At 58.1% G+C, this 20,000-nt stretch overlaps 1 protein-coding gene across 1 annotated transcript in view; it reads left to right on the top strand.

Moving 5' to 3' along the window:
* The first annotated feature begins 1,336 nt into the window (after nucleotides 1-1,336).
* The window catches only part of LOC135199708 (nucleoplasmin-like protein ANO39), a 28,519-nt gene continuing 9,855 nt past the window's right edge, over nucleotides 1,337-20,000 (top strand). Inside the window, exons 1-2 of the mRNA XM_064227864.1 lie at nucleotides 1,337-1,513; nucleotides 19,391-19,456. Coding sequence (XP_064083934.1) covers nucleotides 1,337-1,513; nucleotides 19,391-19,456 — 243 coding nt within the window. The remainder of the gene's footprint in view (nucleotides 1,514-19,390; nucleotides 19,457-20,000) is intronic.

Below are 20,000 nucleotides of genomic sequence, written 5' to 3'. Positions count from 1 at the left end.
AAGAAGAATCCATCAGCCACCAAGAATCTGTTCTGATGGAATTCGATCAGAAATCACGGGCAAGAGAGAAGAACTGGTGGCAAAGGAAGAGTCCGCCCGCCAGCAAGAATCTGTTACTAATTGAATTCGATCAGAAATTAAAGGAAAGAGAAGAAGAACTGGTGGCCAAGGAAGAGTCCATCCGCACCAGGAATCTGTTCTGATGGAATTCGATCAGAAATTAAGGAAAGAGAACAAGAACTGTTGGGGAAAGATGAGTCCGTCTGTCACCCAGAAATAGAAGAGGACTTACAAGGGCAAAGGCTCCCTCAAAGCGGGGCAAAAGTCCAGTGTTAGACGATAATGTTACCCGAAGGTGAACCCAAAAAAGAAAGTTGTGAGACACCCCCAGTCAATGAGGACAAAATTCTACCTGCTGGGGAAGAAGAAAAAACCGAAGTCACCGAACTCTCAATGCCGATTCCCCATACTTCACTGAATGAAGTGGAGAATATTAAAGAAGAATGCCTCAAAGAAAGAGAGAAAGGGGAAAGGACAAAGCAAAAAATAGACGCAGAAGAGGCAGGAGAGAACAGCAAGAGCGTCTTGAGGAGAATAGTCCAATGTTAGAGCATGGGTTTACCAGAGGAAGGTGAACCCAAAGAAATTGTGTGCCTACTTCACTGTATGAAGTGGAGAATGTGAAAGAAGAAGGCTTCTTCAGAGAGAAGGGAAAGGGAAAGGAGGAAATAAAGGAAAAATAGACGCAGAAAGAGGCAGGAGAGACAGCAAGAGCGTTTTGAGAAGAAAAGTCCAGTGTTAGATGATGGGTTACCCAAAGGTGAACCAAAGAAAGTTGTGAGACACCCTCAGTCGATGAGGACAGAATTCTGCCTACTTCACTGAATGAAGTGAGAATGTGAAAGAAGAAGGCTTCAGAGAGAAGAAAAGGGAAAGGAAGGAAAAAATAGAAACAGAAAGAGGCAGGAGAGACAGCAAGAGCGTCTTGCGAAGGAAAACACCATTGTTTCAGAAGCAGCCGCCAGACCTGAAGTGGGAAGACGGTGAACCTGAGAAGGAGGATCTGGAAGTCCAAACCTTTCAGATGAGGATGCATCACTACCTGCTGGGAAGGTCGACGTGAAATGGCCCAACTATCCATTGCCAATCCCATCAACATCATCTATGATGTGGAACAATTGGAAGAAGAATGGATAGAAGAGGAGAAGAAAGGAAAACGGAGAAAGAAACAGAAGGAGAAAGAGGCAGCGAGACCAGAGTGAAGATTATGCGCCTGTGAACAGTGATCCTGAAATCAGGAATTGAAGAAAATTCAATAATAGAGGACACTGTAGAAATGGAAGACAACAACGAATCACATGATGACAGCGAAGAATCAAAGTATTGGGAAGACTCAGAAGATGGGGAGTTTCTTTCAGAAGAGCAAGATGAGGAGGACGAGGATGACTCAGAAGTAGAGGATGAGGAGGATGAGGAGGACTCTGAAGAGGATGAGGAAGACTCTGAAGAGGATGTGGGAGGATGAGGAGGACTCTGAAGAGGAAGAGGAGGACTCTGAAGAGGATAAGGAGGGGACTCTGAACAAGTGAGGAGGACTTTGAAGACGATGAGGAGGCTGTGAAGGAATCAGATCAAGAAGAAGAGGAAAGTGGATGAGAACTCAGAACATAACAGGCCTAAAGTTAAAGCTAAAGCTAAACTCAGACTCAAGAGTATGTATGGCGGATTCCAGGGTTACCCAGGAAACGAATTCCGGGACTACAAAAAGATGAGGCCGCCAAATCCGCAAGCGAAAAAATGCCGCAAGAAGACGAAGGAGCAAAAGAGCCAAATGAAACAGGCTCGAAAAAAACAAGTCCATCAAAAGGTTACAAGGAATCAGTTTCAGCGAGGAGGAAACAGATGGTGAGGGACAGACAAGAGGCAGACGGACTCTACCAGCGAGGACCAGTGGGTACCCTTCCCCACCGAGGCAGGCAGACGGACTCAACCAGCGAGGACCAGTGGGTGCCCCTCCCTGCCGAGGCAGCGGATTGGACTCTACCAGCGAGGACCAGTGGGTGCCCTTCCCCTCTGAGGCAGGCGGAACAGACTCTACAGCGAGGACCAGTGGGTGCCCTTCCCCACCGAAGCAGGCGGACGGACTCTACCAGCGAGGACCATTGGGTGCCCTTCCCCACCGAGGCAGGCGGACGGACTCTACCAGCGAGGACCAGTGGATGCCCTTCCCCGCCGAAGCAGGCGGACGGACTCTACCAGCGAGGACCAGTGGGTGCCCTTCCCCACCGAAGCAGGCGGACGGACTCTACCAGCGAGGACCAGTGGGTGCCCTTCCCCGCCGAAGCAGGCGGACGGACTCTACCAGCGAGGACCAGTGGGTGCCCTTCCCCGCCGAAGCAGGCGGACGGACTCTACCAGCGAGGACCAGTGGGTGCCCTTCCCCGCCGAGGCAGGCGGACGGACTCTACCAGCGAGGACCAGTGGGTGCCCTTCCCCGCCGAGGCAGGCGGACGGACTCTACCAGCGAGGACCAGTGGATGCCCTTCCCCGCCGAAGCAGGCGGACGGACTCTACCAGCGAGGACCAGTGGGTGCCCTTCCCCACCGAAGCAGGCGGACGGACTCTACCAGCGAGGACCAGTGGGTGCCCTTCCCCACCGAAGCAGGCGGACGGACTCTACCAGCGAGGACCATTGGGTGCCCTTCCCCACCAAGGCAGGTGGACGGACTCTGCCAGTTGGGCCAATGGCTGGTTCCCCCCAGCTAGCCATTACCTACCACTGGGTGAAGTCCACCTGCTTCGGCTGAGATGGGCAGCCTCTCCTGGCCCCCGCTTGTCGAGCCCTTCCCCCTATTTCGGCTGGGATGGGCAGCCTCTCCTGGACCCCGCTTGTCGAGTCCTTCCCCCTACTTCGGCTGGGATGGGCAGCCTCTCCTGGACCTCGCTTGTCGAGTCCTTCCCCCTACTTCGGCTGGGATGGGCAGCCTCTCCCTGGACCCCCGCTTGTCGAGTCCCTTCCCCCGCTTCGGCTGGGATGGGCATCCTCTCCTGGACCCCGCTTGTCGAGTCCTTCCCCCTGCTTCGGCTGGGATGGGGCAGCCTCTCCTGGACCCCGCTTGTCGAGTCCTTCCCCCTGCTTCGGCTGGGATGGGCAGCCTCTCCTGGACCCCGCTTGTCGAGTCCTTCCCCCTACTTCGGCTGGGATGGGCAGCCTCTCCTGGACCCCGCTTGTCGAGTCCTTCCCCCCCTGCTTCGGCTGGGATGGGCAGCCTCTCCTGGACCCCGCTCGTCGAGTCATTCCCCCTACTTCGGCTGGGATGGGCAGTCTCTCCTGGACCCGCTCGTCGAGTCCTTCCCCCTACTTCGGCTGGGATGGGCAGCTTCTCCTGGACCCCACTTGTCGAGTCCTTCCCCCTACTTCGGCTGGATGCAGCTCGTGCACCCCGCTTGTCGAGTCTTTCCCCCTATTTCGGCTGGTGGGCAGCCTCACCTGGACCCCGCTTGTCGAGTCCTTCCCCCTACTTCGGCTGGGATGGGCAGCCTCTCCTGGACCCCGCTTGTCGAGTCCTTCCCCCTACTTCGGCTGGGATGGGCAGCCTCTCCTGGACCCCGCTTGTCGAGTCCTTCCCCCTACTTCGGTGGGTGGGCAGCCTCCTCCTGGACCCCGCTTGTCGAGTCCTTCCCCCTACTTCGGCTGGGATGGGCAGCCTCTCCTGGACCCCGCTTGTCGAGTCCTTCCCCCTACTTCGGCTGGGATGGGCAGCCTCTCCTGGACCCCGCTTGTCGAGTCCTTCCCCCTACTTTGGCTGGGATGGGCAGCCTCTCCTGGACCCCCCGCTTGTTCGATCCTTCCCCCTACTTTGGCTGATGGGCAGCCTATCCTGGACCCGCTTTGTCGAGTCCTTCCCCCTATTTCGGCTGGGATGGGCAGCCTCTCCTGGACCCCGCTTGTCGAGTCCTTCCCCCTACTTCGGCTGGGATGGGCAGCCTCTCCTGGACCCCGCTTGTCGAGTCCTTCCCCCTACTTCGGCTGGGATGGGCAGCCTCTCCTGGACCCCGCTTGTCGAGGCCTTCTCCCTATTTCGGCTGGGATGGGCAGCCTCTCCTGGACCCCGCTTGTCGAGTCCTTCTCCCTATTTCGGCTGGGATGGGCATGCCTCTCCCCCGCGACACCCCGCTTGTCGAGGCCCTTCCCCATGCTTTGGTGGGGATGGGCAGCCTCTCCTAGGCCCCGCCGGTTGAGCCCTTCCCCCAGCTTCAGTGGGAGCGGGGCGGGCAGCTTTCTCCTTGCCCCTGCCGGTCAAGCACTTTCCCCTACTTCGGTGGGGATGGGCAGCCTCTCCTGGCCTCCGCCGGTTGAGCCCTTCCCCCTGCTTTGGCTGGGATGGGCAGCCTCTCCTGGCCTGTGCTTGTCGAGCCCTTCCCCCTGCTTTGGTGGGGATGGGCAGCCTCTCCTGGCCACCACCTGTCCCGAGCCCTTCCCCCTATTTCGGTGAGGATGGGCAGCCTCTCCTTGCCCCCTGCCGGTCAAGCCCTTTCCCCTGCTTCAGTGGGGATGGGCAGCCTCTCCTGGCCCCCGCCGGTCGAGCCCATCCCCCTACTATGGCAGGGTTCGGCTACCTCTCCTGGCCCCCTCCGGTTTGAGCCCTTCACCCTGCTTCGGCTGGGATAGGCCAGCCTCTTCTGTCCCCCACTTGTCGAGCCCTATCCCCCCTGCTTCAGTGGGGGATGGCAGCCTCTCCTGGCCCCCGCCGGTCGAGCCCTTCCCCCTACTTCGGTGAGGATGGGCAGCCTCTCCTTGCCCCTGCTGGTCAAGCCCTTTCCCCTGCTGGTCAAGCCCTTTCCCCTGCATCAGTTGGGATGGGCAGCCTCTCCTGGCCCCCTCCGGTCGAGCCCATCCCCTTCTTCGCAGGTTGGGCTACCTCTCCTGGCCCCCGCCGGTCGAGCCCTTCAGTCTGCTTCGGTGGCGATGGGTAGCCTATCCTGGACCCCCGCCAGTCGACCTTCCCCCCTGCTTCGGTGGGGATGGGCCGCCTCTCCTGGCCTCCGCAGGCAGGCAAACTGACTCTACCCAAACGAACAGTGGGTGCCCTTCCCTGCCGATGCAGGAGAACGGACTCTACCAGCGAGGACCTGTGGGTGCCCTTCCCCCGCCGAGGCACACTGACGGACTCTACTAGCGAGGACCAGTGGGTACCCTACCCCACCGAGGCAGACAGACTGACTCTACCAGCGTGGACCAGTGCCCTTCCCCACTGAGGCGGGTGGACAGAATCTACCAGCGAGGACTGTTTTGGTGCCCTTCCCCTCCGAGGATGGCAGACAGACTCTACTATAAAGGATAAGTGGGTGCCCTTCCCTGCGAGGCAGCAGATGGACTCCACCAGTGAGGACCAGTGGGTGCCCTTCCCCACTGAGCAGGTGGACGAACTCTACCAGCGAGGACCATTGGGGTGCCCTTCCCCACCAAGGCAGGCGGACGGACTCTGCCAGTTGGGCCAATGGCTAGCCATTACCTCCCACTGGTGAAGTCCACATGCTTTGGTGGGGATGGGCAGCCTCACCTGGCCTCCACCAGTCAAGCCCTTTCCCCTACTTCGGCAGGTATGGGCACCTCTCTTTGTCCCCCGCTGGTTGAGCCCTTCTCCCTACATCGGCTGGAATGGGCAGCCTCTCCTGGATCCCGCCATTCGAGCCCTTCCCATGCTTCGGCTGGGATTGGAAGCCTCTCCTGGCCCCCTGCTGGCCGAGCCCTTCCTCCTGCTTCCGTGGGGATGGGCAGCCTCTTCTGGCCAACCGCTGGTTGAGCCCTTGCCCCTGCTTCAGTGGTGATGGGCAGCTTCTCCTGGCCCCAGCCGGTCGAGGCCTTTCCCTGCTAGTTTGGATGGGCAGCCTCTCCTGTCTCTACCGACGGTCAAACCCTTCCCCCTGCTTCTGCTGGGGATGGGCAGCCAATCTCCTGGACCCCGCCAGTCGAGCTCTTCCACCTGCTTCGGCTGGGTCGGGTAGCCTCTCCTGGACACCCCGCCGGTCGAGGGCCCTTCCCCCTGCTTCCGTTGGGCCATGGGCAGCCTCTACTGGCCCCCGCCGGTCCGAAGCCCTTCCTCCTGCTTCCGTGTGGATGGCAGCCTCTCCTGGCCCCCTCAGGTTGAGCCCTTCCCCTTGCTTCAGATGGGATTGGCAGCCTCTCCTGCCCCCTCAGGTTGATCCCTTCCCCTTGCTTCAGCTGGGATTGCAGCCTCCCCTGGACCCCGCCGGTCGAGCCCTTCCACCTGCTTTGGCTGGGATGGGCAGCCTCCCCTGGACCCCGCCGGTCGAGCCCTTCCACTGCTTTGGCTGGGATGGGCAGTCTCCCCTGGACCCAGCCGGTCGAGCCCTTCCACCTGCTTTGGCTCCCGGGATGGGCAGCCTCCCCTGGACCCCGCCGGTCGAGCCCTTCCACCTGCTTTGGCTGGGATGGGCAGCCTCCCCACCCCTGGACCCCGCCGTCGAGCCCTTCCCCCTGCTTTGGCTGGGGGGGGGGGGGATGGGCAGCCTCCCTGGACCCCGCCGGTCCGAGCCCTTCCACCTGCTTTGCTGGGATGGGCAGCCTTCCCCCATGGACCCCGCCGGACCGGTCGAGCCCTTCCCCCTGCTTTGGCTGGGATGGGCAGCCTCTCCTGGACCCCGCCGGTCGAGCCCTTACCCTGCTTCCGTGGGGATGGGCAGCCTCCTCCTGGGCCCCCCTGGTTGAGCCCTTCCCCTGCTTTGGCTGGGATGGGCAGCTTCTCCTAGCCCCCGCTTGTCGATCCCTTCCCCTTGCTTCAGCTGGGATTGGCAGCCTCTCCTGTCCCCCGTCAGTCGAGCCCTTCCACCTGCTTCGGCTGGGATGGGCAGCCTCCCCTATAACCCGCCGATCGAGCCCTTCCACCTGCTTTGGCTGGGATGGGCAGCCTCTCGTGGACCCCGCCAGTGAGCCCTTACCCCTGCTTCCGTGGGTGATGGGCAGCCTCTCCTGGCCGCCGCCGGTCGAACCCTTTCCCTCTGCTTCGTGGGGATGGGCAGCCTCTCCTGGCCCCCTCCGTTTGAGCCCTTTCCCCCCTGCTTCATCTGAGATGGGCAGCTTCTTCTGGCCTCTCACCCGCTCCCAGTCGGTTGAGCCCTTCCCCCTGCTTTGGCTGGGATGGCAGCTTCTCCTGGACCCCGCTTGTCGATCCCGTTTCCCCTTGCTTTAGCTGGAATGGGCAGCCTCTCCTCCCCCGCCCCCGCCAATCGAGCCCTTCCACTGCTTCGGCTGGGATGGGCAGCCTCTTCTAGACCCCGCAGGTCGAGCCCTTCCCCCTCTTTCGGCTAGGATGGACAGCCCCTCCTGGCCCTCGCCAGTCAAGCCCTCCCCCCTGCCTTCGGTGGGGATGGGCCAGCGTCTCCTGGCCCCCGCAGGCAGGCGAACGGACTCTACTCGCGAAGAGCAGTGGGTGCCCTTCCCTGCCGATGCAGGAGAACGGACTCCACTAGTGAGGACCAGTGGGTGCCCTTCCCCCGCCGAGGCAGACTGACGGACTCTACCAGCGAGGAGCAGTGGGTACCCTTCCCCACCGAGGCAGACGGACGAACTCTACCAGCCTGGACCAGTGGGTGCCCTTCCCCGCCAAGGCGGTGGACAGACTCTACCAGCGAGGACTTTTGGGTGCCCTTCCCCTCTGATGATGGTAGACGGACTCTACTAAAAAGGATAATTGGGTGCCCTTCCCTGCCGAGGCAGGCGGATGGGACTCTACCAATGAGGACCAGTGGGTGCCCCTTCCCCACCGAAGCAGGGAACGAACTCTACAGCGAGGACCATTGGGTGCCCTTCCCCACCAAGGCAGGATGATGGGTCTCTGCCAGTTGGGCCATTGGGCTGGTTCCCCCAAGCTAGCCTTACCTCCCACTGGTGAAGTCCACCTGCTTTGGTGGGGATGGGCAGCCTCACCTAGCCTACCCCCAGTTGAGCCTTTCCCCCTACTTCGGCAGGGATGGGGAAGCTCTCTGGCCACCGCAGGTTGAGCCCTTCCCCCGACTTTGGCTGGGATGGGAGGCCTCTCCTGGACCCCGCTATACGAGACCTTCCCCATGCTTCGGCTGGGATTGGTAGCCTCTCCTGGCACCCTGCTGGCCGAGAACCTCCCCCCTGCTTCCATGGGATGGCAGCCTCTCCTGGCCACCGCCAGTTGAGCCCTTCACCTGCTTCAGTGGTGATGGGCAGCTTCTCCTGGCCCCAGCCGGTCGAGCCCTTCCCCTGCTTCAGTTGGGATGGCAGCCGGTCCTGGCCCCAGCTGTTGAGCTCTTCCGCCTGCTTCGGATGGGACGGGCAGCCTCTCCTGGACCCCTCCTGTCGAGCCCTTCCCCCTTCTTCCGTGGTGATGGGCAGCCTCTCCTGGCCCCCATCGGTCGAACCCTTCCCCCTGCTTCGGCTAGGATGGGCAGCCTCTCCTGGCCCCCGCCAGTCCAGCCCTTCCCTTTCTTCAGTGGGGATGGGCATTATCTCCTGGCCCCACCCCTCCGGGTGAGCCCTTCACCCTGCTTCGGCTGGGATGGGCAGCCTCTCCTGGCCCCCAGCGTTGTCCAGCCCCTTCCCCTTTCTTCAGTGGGGATGGGCATTCTCTCCTGGCCCCCTCCGGGTGAGCCCTTCACCCTGCTTCGTTTGGGATGGGCAGCCTCTCCCGGCCCCCGTCGGTTGAGCCCTTCCCCTGCTTTGGCTGGGCTGGGCAGCCTCTCCTGGCCCCAGCCAGTCGAGCCCTTCCACCTGCTTCGGCTGGGATGGGCAGACCTCCCCTGGACCCCGCTGGTTGAACCCTTCCCCCTGCTTCGACTAGGATGGGCAGCCTCTCCTGGCCCCCGCCAGTCAAGTCCTTACCCCTGCTTCGGTGGGGATGGGCACTGGCCCCTTCCGGTTGAGCCCTTCACCCTGCTTCGGTGTGGATGAGCAGCCTCTTCTGGCCCCCACCCCCTCCGGTTGAGCACTTCCCCCTGCTTCGGTGGGTATGGGCAGCCTCTCCCGGCCCCCATCGGTTGAGCACCCCTTCTCCTGAGGCCCTCCCTCCTGCTTTGGCTGGGATGGGCAGCTTCCTCCTGGCCCCCCGCTTGTCAGTCCCTTTCCCTTGCTTCATTTGGAATAGGTAGCCTCTCCTGGCCCCCGCCAGTCGAGCCCTTCCACCTGCTTCAGCTGGGATAGGCCAGCCTCTTTCTTGGACCCCACCGGTCGAGCCCCTTCCCCCTGTTTCGGCTAGGATGGGCAGCCCCCCTCCTCCTGGCCCTCGCTCGTCGAGCCTTCCCCCCTGCTTCGGTGGGGATGGGCAGCCTCTTCTGGACCACACCGGTTGAGCCCTTCCCCTGCTTTGGCTGGGGATGGGCAGCCTCTCCTGGCCCGCGCTTGTCGAGCCCTTACTGCTACGGTGGGGATGCAGCCTAGCTCTGGCCTGGCTGCCGGTCAAGCCCTTCCCTTGCTTCAGTGGGGATGGGCAGCCTCTTCTGGCCCCCGCTGGTCGAGCCCATCCCCCTGCTTCGGCTGGTTGGGTTACCTCTCCTTGCCCCCGTTGGTCGAGCCCTTCAGTCTGCTTCGGTGGGATGGGTGGGCAGCCTCTCCTGGCCCCTGCCGGTTGAGCCCATCCCCTTGCTTTGGCTGGGATGGGCAGCCTCTCCTGGCCCCTGCCGGTTGAGCCCATCCCCCTGCTTTGGCTGGGATGGGCAGCCTCTCCTGGCCCGCGCTTGTCGAGCCCTTCCCTTCCCCCTGCTACGGTGGGGATGTGCAGCCTCTCCTGGCCCCTGCCGGTCAAGCCCTTCCCCTTGCTTCAGTGGGGATGGGCAGCCTCTTCTGGCCCCCGCTGGTCGAGCCATCCCCCTGCTTCGGCATGGTTGGGCTACCTCTCCTTGCCCCCGTTGTCGAGCCCTTCAGTCTGCTTCGGTGGGGATGGGTAGCCTCTCCTGGACCTTGCCAGTCGAGCCCTTCACTTCTTCGGTGGGGATGGGCAGCGTCCTCCTGGCCCCCGCAGGCAGGCGAAGGACTCTACCAGCGAAGGGAGTGGGTTTGCCCTTCCCTGCCGATGCAGGAGAACGGACTCTACAGCGAGGATCTGTGGGTGCCCTTCCCCGCCGAGGCAGGCAGACGGACTCTACCAGCGAGGACCAGTGGGTGCCCTTCCCCCGCGAGGTGGGTGGACAGACTCTACCAGCGAGGACTTTTGGGTGCCCTTCCCCTCCGAGGATGGCAGACGGACTCTAACTAGCAGGGATAGGGAAATGGGTGCCCTTCCCCGCCGAGGAAGGTGGAGGACTCTACCTGGTTGAGGACCAGTGGGTGCCCTTCCCCACCGAGGCAGGCGGACGGTCCGCTACCAGCGAGGACCAATAGGTGCCCTTCCTCGCCGAGGCAGGCGGATGGACTCAACCAGCGAGGAGTAGTGGGTGCCCTTCCCCGCCGAGGTAAGCAGACAGACTCTACCAGCGAGGACCAGTGGGTCCCCTTCCCCACCGAGGCAGGCGGATGGACTCTACCAGTGAGGACCTAGGTCCCTCCCGCTGAGGAGGTGGAGGACTCCCTACCAGCGAGGACCCATGGGTGCCCTTTCCCGCCGAGGCAGGTGGACGGACTCTACCTAGCGAGGACCAGTGGGTGCCCTTTCCGCCGAGCAGGTGACGGACTCTACACGAGGACCGTGCTGCCCTTCTCCACCAAGGGCATGGGGACGGCCTCTACCAGCGTGGACCAGTCAATGCCCTTCCCCACTGAGGCAGGAGGACGGACTCTACCAACGAGGACCAGTGGGTGACCCTTCCCCGCCCGCCGAGCAGGTGGAGTGACGGATTCTACCAGCGAGGACCAGTGGGTGCCCTTCCCGGCCGAGGCAGGTGATAGACTACCAGTGAGGAGGACAGTGGGGGTGCCCTTTTCCCGCCGAGGCAGGTGGAGTGACGGATTCTACCAACGAGGACCAGTGGGTGCCCTTCCTGGCCGAGGCAGGGGGATAGACTTACCGGACCTCTACCAGTGAGGACCAGTGGGCTGCCCTTCCCGCCGAGCAGGTGGAGTGACGGATTCTACCAACGAGGACCAGTGGGTGCCCTTCCCCGCCGAGGCAGGTGGAGTTACGGATTCTACCCAGCGAGGACCAGTGGGTGCCCTTCCCCGCCGAGGCAGGTGGATAGACTCTACCATGAGGACCAGTGGGTGCCTTCCCCGCCGAGCCAGGTGGATAGACTCTACCAGTGAGGACCAGTGGGGTGCCCTTCCCCGCCGAGGCAGGTGGATAGGACACTACCAGTGAGGACCAGTGAGGGGTGCCCTTCCCCGCCGAGGCAGTGGATAGACTCTACAGTGAGGACCAGTGGGTGCCCTTCCCTGCCGAGGCAGGTGGATAGACTCTACCAGCGAGGACCAATGGGTGCCCTTCCCACCCCGCCGAGGCAGGTGGAGTGACGGATTCTACCAGGCTGAGGACCAGTGCGTGCCCTTCCTCGCCGAGGCAGGTGGATAGACTCTTACCAGTGAGGACCAGTTGGTGCCCTTCCCCGCCGAGGCAGGTGGATAGACTCTACCAGTGAGGACCAGTGGGTGCCCTTCCCCGCCGAGGCATGTGGAGTGACAGATTCTACCAGCGAGGACCAGTGGGTGCCCTTCCCCCGCCGAGGCAGGTGGAGTGACGATTCTACCAGTGAGGACCAGTGGGTGCCCTTCCACCCCGCCGAGGCAGGTGGATAGACTCTACCAGTGAGGACCAGTGGGTGCCCTTCCCCGCCGAGGCAGGTGGAGTGACGGATTCTACCAGCGAGGACCAGTGGGTGCCCTTCCCCGCCGAGGCAGGTGGATAAACTCTACAGTGAAGACCAGTGGGTGCCCTTCCTTGCCGAGGCAGGTGGATAGACTCTACCAGCGAGGACCAGTGGGTGCCCTTCCCGCCGAGGCAGGTGGATAGACTCTACCAGTGAGGACCAGTGGGTGCACCCTTCCCCGCCGAGGCAGGTGGATAGACTCTACCAGCGAGGACCAGTGGGTGCCCTTCCCCGCCGAGGTAGGTGGATAGACTCTACCAGCGATGACCAGTGGGTGCCCTTCCCTGCCGAGGCAGGTGGAGTGACGGACTCTCCCAGCGTGGACCGGTGGGTGCCCTTCCCCGCCGAAAGCAGGCGGACGGACTCTTACCAGCGAGGACCAGTGGGTGCCCTTCCCACCGAAGTAGGCAGACGAACTCTACCAGCGAGGACCATCCGGTCGAGCCCTTCCACCCCCTTCTTTGGCTGGGATGGGGCAAGCCTCTCTTGGACCCACGGCCGGTCGAGCCCTTTCCCCCTGCTTCCGTGGGATAGGCAGCCTCTCCTGGCCCCTGCCAGTCGAGCCCTTCCCCCTGCTTCAGTGGGGATGGGCAGCCTCTACTGGCCCCCGCCAGTTGAGCCCTTCCCCCTGCTTTGGTGTGGATTGGCAGCCTCTCCTGGTTCCCGCTTGTTGAGCCCTTCCCCTGCTTCAGTGGGGATGGCGGCCTCTCCTGGACCCCCGCCGGTTGACTCTTCCCCTTGCTTCATCTGGGATGGGCAGCCTGTTCTGGCCTCCGCTTGTCGAACACTTCCCCCTGCTTTGGTAGGGATGGGCAGCTCTCCTGGCCCCCGCCAATTGAGGCCTTCCCCCTGCTTCGGCTGGGATGGGCAAGCCTCTCCTGGTCCCCGCTTGTCGAGCCCTTCCTCCTGCTTCGGCTGGGATGGGCAGCCTCTCCTGGACCCCGCTAGTCGAGCCCTTCACCCTGTTTTGGCTGGGATGTGCAGCCTCTCCTGGACCCCGCCGGTCGAGCCCTTCCACCTGCTTCGGCTGGGGGATGGGCAACCTCTCCTGGCCTCACCTGTCGAGCCCTCCCCTTGCTTCAGTGGGGATGGGCAGCCTCTCCTGGACCCCACCAGTCGAGGTCTTCCCCTTTCTTTGGCTGTGATGGGCAGACTCTTCTGGCCCCCGGCCGCCGTCGAGCCCATCCCCTTGCTTCGGCAGGGTTGGGCTACCTCTCCTTGCCCCCACTGGTCGAGCCCTTCAATCTGCTTCGGTAGGGATGGGCAGCCTCTCCTGGCCCCCGCAGACAGGCATATGGACTCTACCAGCGAGGAACAGTGTGTGGCCTTCCCTGCCGATGCATGAGAACGGACTCTACCAGCGAGGACAGTGGGTGCCCTTCCCCACTGAGGCAGACTGGACGGACTGTACCAGCGACGCCCAGTGGTGCCCTTCCCCGCCAAGGCAGGCGGACAGACACTACCAGTGAGGACCATTTGTGTGCCCTGCCCCGCCAAGGCAGGCGGACAGCCTCTACCAGCGAGGACCAGGGTGCCCTTCCCTGACGAGGTAGGCAGATGGACTTTACCAGCGTGGACCAGGGGGGGCCCTTCCTCGCCGAGGCGGGCGGACGGACTCTACCAGCGAGGATTTTTTGGTGCCCTTCCCTGCCGAGGATGGCAGACGGACCTCTATTAGCAAGAACAAATGGGTGCCCTTACCCTGCCGAGGCAGGTGGACGGACTACTACCAGCGAGGACCAATGGTGTCCTTCCCCACCAAGGCAGGTGGAAGGACTCTACCAGTGAGAGCCAGTGGGTGCCTTCCCCGACGCAGGCAGGCAGATGGACTTTACAGCGTGGACCAGTGGGTGCCCTTCCCTGCCGAGGCAGGCGGACGGACTCTACCAGCGAGGACTTTTGGGTGCCCTTCCCTGCCGAGGATGGCAGATGGACTTACTAGCAAGGACAAATGGGTGGCCCTGCCCTTCCCTGCCGAGGCAGGTGGAACGGACTCTACCATGAGGACCAATGGGTGTCCTTCCCACCAAGGCAGGTGGAAGGAATCTACCAGCGAGAGCCGGTGGGTGCCCTTCCCCACCAAGGCAGGCTGATGGACTCTGACAGTTGGGCCAATGGCTGGTTCCCCTCAGCTAGCCATTACCTCCCACTGGTGAAGTCCACCTGCTTCGGCGGGGATGGGCAGCCTCACCTGGCCTCCGCCGGTTTAAACCCTTACCCCTGCTTGGCTAGGGGGGATGAGCAGCCTCTCCTGCCCCCTGCCGGTAGAGCCCTTCCCACTGCTTCGGGGAGGATGGGCAGCCTCTCCTGCCGCCGCCGGTCGAGCCCTTCCCCCTGCTTCGGCAGGGTTGGGCAGCCTGGCCTCCACCGGTCAATCCCTTCCCCTGCTTCGGGGTATGGGCAACCTCTCCTTTCCTCCTCTAGTCAAGCCCTTCCCCCTGCTTCGGTGGGGATGGGCAGCCTCTTCTTGCCTCCGCCGGTCGAGCCTTTCCCCCTGCTTTGGCGGGGTTGGGCAGCCTCTCCTGGCCCCCACCGGCCAAGCCCTTGCCCCGGCTTCGGCGGGGATGGGCAGCCTCTTCTGGTCCCCCGCCGTCGAGCCCTTGCCCCGGCCTTGGCGGGGATGGGAAGCCTCTTCTGTTCCCCCCGGCAGCCGAGCCCTTGCCCCGCTTCGACAGGGATTGGCAGCCTCTCCTGGCCCCCGGCAGCCGAGGCCCTTGCCCCGGCTTTGGAGGGTTGGGCAGCCTCTCCTGGCCCCCTCCGGCCGAACCCTTGCCCTGGCTTCGTCAGGGATGGGCAGCCTCTCCTAGCCCTTGCCCCGGCTCCAGTGGGGATGGATAGCATCTCCTGGCCCCCGCCGGCCGAGCCCTTGCCCCTTCTTTGGGCGGGGATATTGCAAGCCTTTCCTGGCCCCCGCTGGCCGAGCCCGAGCATTTTGTTGCCCCTACTACCGGCTGGGATGGGCAGCCTCTCCTGACCCCTGCCGGCTGAGCCCTTGCCCTGGCTTCCGGCGGGGATGGGCAGCCTCTCCTGGCCCCCACCAGCCGAGCCCTTCCCCCTGCTTCGGTGGGGTTGGGCAGCCTCTCCTGGCCCCCACCTGTCCAGTCATTCCCCCGGTTTCAGTGGGGATGGGCAGCCTCTCCTGGACCCCCGCCAGTCGAGCCCTTCCCCCGGCTTCGGTGGGGATGGGCAGCCTCTCCTGGCACCCGCAGGCATGCGGACGGGCTCTACCAGCGAGTACCAGTGTGTGCCCTTCCCCGCCAAGGCAGTCAGACGGACACTACCATCGACAACCAGTGGGTACCCTTCCCTGCCGAGGCAGACGGACGGACTCTACCAGCGAGGAACAGTGGGTGCCCTTCCCCGCCAAGGCAGGCGGACGGACTCTACCAGTGGGCCAGTGGGTGCCCTTCACTGCTGAGGCAGATGGATGGGCAGCCTCTTACCTCTGCCAGTGGAGCACTTCCACCTGCTTAGGTGAGGATGTGCAGCCTCTGGCCTCTTCCGGTGGATTCCTTCCACCTGCTTTGGTTGGGATGGGCAGCCTCTCCTGGCCCCCACCTGTCCAGTCATTCCCCCGGTTTCAGTGGGGATGGGCAGCCTCTCCTGGACCCGCCAGTCGAGCCCTTCCCCGGCTTCGGTGGGGATGGGCAGCCTCTCCTGGCACCCGCAGGCATGCGGACGGGACTCTACCAGCGAGTACCAGTGTGCCCCGCCCTTCCCCGCCAAGGCAGTCAGACGGACACTACCATCGACAACCAGTGGGTACCTACCCTTCCCTGCCGAGGCAGGACGGACGGACTCTACCAGCGAGGAACAGTGGGTGCCCTTCCCGCCAAGGCAGGCGGACGGACTCTACCAGTGAGGGCCAGTGGGTGCCCTTCACTGCTGAGGCAGATGGATGGGCAGCCTCTTACCTCTGCCAGTGGAGCACTTCCACCTGCTTAGGTGATTGGATGTGCAGCCTCTGGCCTCTTCCGGTGGATTCCTTCCACCTGCTTTGGTTGGATGGCAGCCTCTGGGCTCTTCCGGTGGTGGGCTAGGTAGGTAAGGGAGGGCCTTGAATTTTTCATCATCATCATTATTATGTGAAATGGTAGTTTTTTTCATCCGTAGAGTATACCTTGAGCCAAAATGGGGTTGGGTATTTTCAGGGAGTCGAGTAAAACCATGGTTCTCCTATCCTAAGAGTTTTTCATGAGGCAATTTGCGGTTCTTTATTTAAGTAGAGCGAAATATTTGGTGTTTTTTCCCGGGTGGGGTGTTAATGGTCAACGTACGTGAGGTTAAGATAAAGCCGACCTTATGGAGTTTATCACCGGTGAGCCAAATTGGGGTCGGGTACTGAGGTTGAGTTGAAATGGGGTCTTTTATCTTACTTATATATGAGTGTGTGTGTCCGTACGTAGCATGAGATGGTCTGGAGACAATAATAAAATGGAGGAGAAACAGCTGGTCAGAAATGTTCAGTAGATATGATGAAAATGGCAGGCCGAAGACCAGCAGGAAGGTCTTTTTAATCATAGATAACGGTATAGATGAAGACCCAGGCCTCATGGGAGTTCAGACAGAAAGTACCTTGATCGGGGACAGCAGAGAGAATTTCTTTTGTATTCTCAGTAGGAGGGTGGTTGTACAGAAAAAAAGAAATTAATGACGAAGCGCTGTCTCATTCATCCATTAACTATTGAAGTAGAGATTAACCCTCAAAGCAAAAGAAATTCTACAACATCAGCCCTTCATATATGAATGTTCAACTTCTTGTTCACAGATCGCTGGAGCTGAGTTCAGACATGCTCTTCCGCCTCCTTCGCGCCAACTTCGTGATGGATTCCTTCGACCCAGACGACGTGGAATGGTGGAACCACCGTCTACTGGATCGGTGAGTGAAGTCAGGTCAGGTGGGTGAAGTCAGGATAAGCTGAATCAATGGATCAAGTCCTGCATTTGTGCAGTGCTGCAACACCTTTACTGATGTAGTAGAGGTGGTGTTCTGACTTTTGCACCCCTGAAAACATGAACGTATGTGTGTGTGTGTGTGTGTGTGTGTGCGTGTGTGTAGAAAAGCTTGCCTAGCAACCTGACGTAATCACAAAGAAAACAATAACGAATCATTTTCATTACTTTTGGATTATTGTTTGTATACGCTAGAATTGTGGATTGTTGAAACCATAACGTTAAGTGGTCACGACAGTTATAATTTGTATTAAAGCTAATAACAGAAATCTTAAATATAGTTAAAATTGACAGTATCCTTTATTGCTTAAATGTAAAAATTCAGCATAAATTACCCTCTCTTCACACGCAGCTATTATTATGCTATAATTATCATAATAATCTGTGGTCTTCTTTGAGGTTACAAGTATTATTATTATTATTATTATTATTATTATTATTATATTATTATTATTATTATTATTATTCAGGACACAAGGGACACGAAGTGATAACTCGAGAGATTGCCAAAACTGCAGAGAACTGGATGATTGAGGCGTATGCAGTTCACGACGAATATGGACTGACCTTCACTTCGAAAGCAACTGTTGGTAAAGATCTCTCTCTCTCTCTCTCTCTCTCTCTCTCTCTCTCTCTCTCTCTCTCTCTCTCAGTAGGGTAATTATATATGAACAACCTCTATTAATCGTACTAATAATACAGCCAAGAATGTGAAATACGTAAAGTAAAAATGTGAAAAATTGATAAAAGGAATCAATAAAATAGAACAGGTAATGAAATGAATTAAATTTAATGTCTGAAGTAAAATTGTGTTATGAATCTTTCGCCTTTTTTTTGGAACTAACCAGGATTTAAGAAGTGAGATCCGTCGCAGCAAATTTCACAAGAGTTAGATCCTTTGTGGTAGGTTAGATTTTGTAAACCTTTGTTGGTCCTTTGAGTTGAGTTGAATATAGATTTTAGGCCAAAAGCCAAGCACTGGGACCTATGAGGTCATTCAGCGCTGAAATGGAAATTGACAGTAAAAGGTTTGAAAGGTGTAAAAGGAGGAATACCTCAAAGCAGTTGCATTTTGAATCAAGTATTAGGAGAGGGTGAAAAGTAAGACGAAGAAAGAATATGAACGGAGGTACAGTAAAAGGAAACGAAAGTGGTTGCAGCTAAGGGCCGTAGACACACTGCAAAGAACCTTAAGTAATGCCTATAGTGCTCTGCATGAGGTTCCACTGACGGCACTACCCTACTACGGGTTTGTGTCCTTTGTCTTAGCAATTTGTCCAGGTGTTAGATATTTTGACAAGTCAAGTATTTATTAACTGCGTTCTTTGTCATCGCAAATTTTTAATGATCGTATCATTTGCCATACCAAATCTCTTCTTTTTCATGACAACTTGAAATATTTAGATCATTTTCTTATACTGACTTGCATGAAAACCTGTATCCTGTGTCATGGTAGCTTTTAAAAGATCACATTTGTGCCATGGCAACCTCTGCAAAAGCTACTTCCATTGCCGTGGTAGATTTTGATTGCATAGCGGTCTTTTGCAAGCCAACTTTCCAAGTGGTCTGTATCTTCTGTCCTAACAAAAAAAATTAAAGAAATTGTGTCTTTTCGTTGTAGTATCAACCGTGCATTTGATGTATAGGCCCTGTCCCTTACGACGCTCCTGATTGGCTGTTGATAAGCCTATCACAGGGCTGGAAACTCTCAGTCTCTCACGAGAGTTCACATGGGTAGGATGCGCCACCTCTCCTGAGGTAGACGTTTGAAAGACGTATCCCTCAGGAGAGGAGGAACACACATCCTGCCCATGTGAACTCTCGAGAGAGACTGAAAGTTTCCAGCTCTGTGATGGCTTTATCAACAGCCAATCAGGTGCGTCGTAAGGGACAGGCTAGACATCAAATGCACGGTTGATGTAAATCTACTATAGTCTGTTCTAGTGTTTTTTTTTTTTTTTTTTTTTTTTTTTTTTTTTTGTGGCATAGCGACACTGAAGATGTATACTTGTATACTTTGTAATGACTGTTTTCCCTTCAAATATGGTTCGCTGCAACTTCTTTCATGAAAGAAGTACCTTCGGCATGGCAGTTTTTATGTCCCAACAACTTTTGCCAAAAAAAAAAAAAAGTTCCTATGTCAATGCAACTTTTACCAAAGAGGCTGCAGTACGTCTTTGGACGTTGATTTATTTATTTCTATCTATTTCGCTTGTCTCATATATTTTAATTTATCACAGACTGGCATTTTGTTTTCACATGATAGGTTTTGCATGATGATTAATATAATTATGAACTCAATTTTATCAGTTAGGTTTGTCCGCAGCAGCAGGAAAATTAAGCCAGCCTTATGCTGGCACGGGCTCTTGCTTTTCAGCAGCCCGTAACCGTTAATTCAACAAACTGTCCATGTAAAACACGACCATTCGGCTCAATTGAAACACTGGGTCGAAAATGAAAAGGCATTAGTGGGAAAGAAAGTGTTCTAGCAGTGAGTCCCAGTCAGCAGTCAGTAGGAGGACGTGGGAATGAAAGGATAACATTGAAAGTTGGAGACATACGAAGATTTATCGTTGCCAAAAGCCAATGTTATTCCGCAACAGATTAATGACTCTTTTCATCCTGACATAACTCATCTTTCCTCCAACAGTTCAACGGAGATCCTCCATTCTACATCCTGGCCGAAGGTCCTTCTGTGTGCAGGAGAGGCGAACAGGTAAGTTCTAATTAAAGGAAAATTTATGCCCGAGTCCCAGAAAGTTCATTGAGTCATTGCTTTCCGGGTATCAACCCAAGATAGTATGGGCTCGAATCCTGATCAGGATAGGTGAATATACAGATAGTCAAAGTTAAGCTGCCATATGCCAGCACGGGATCTTGCTCCTGGGCAGTATATAGTGATTATCATATATTAGCAATTAGATGAAAGTTAATCGAAATTTATTATGAATTCGGTATTAATATTTGAACATCTAAGGATGCAAAGTGCAAAAGTAGTCTCTCTCTCTCTCTCTCTCTCTCTCTCTCTCTCTCTCTCTCCAGTACATATATAATACACACACACACACACACACACACACACACACACACACACACACACACACATATATATATAGATATATATATATATATATATATATATATATAAGATATATATATATATATATATATATATATAAGCGAATACCACGGGAAATGATAGTCAGGAATCAAGCGCTTTCGTCTTTATTCAGACATCGTCAAGGAGCTCCTTGACGATG

This window comes from Macrobrachium nipponense, chromosome 26 (genome assembly GCF_015104395.2).
Source record: "Macrobrachium nipponense isolate FS-2020 chromosome 26, ASM1510439v2, whole genome shotgun sequence".
Lineage (NCBI taxonomy): Eukaryota > Metazoa > Arthropoda > Malacostraca > Decapoda > Palaemonidae > Macrobrachium > Macrobrachium nipponense.
This window is presented reverse-complemented; position numbering and strand designations above follow the sequence as displayed.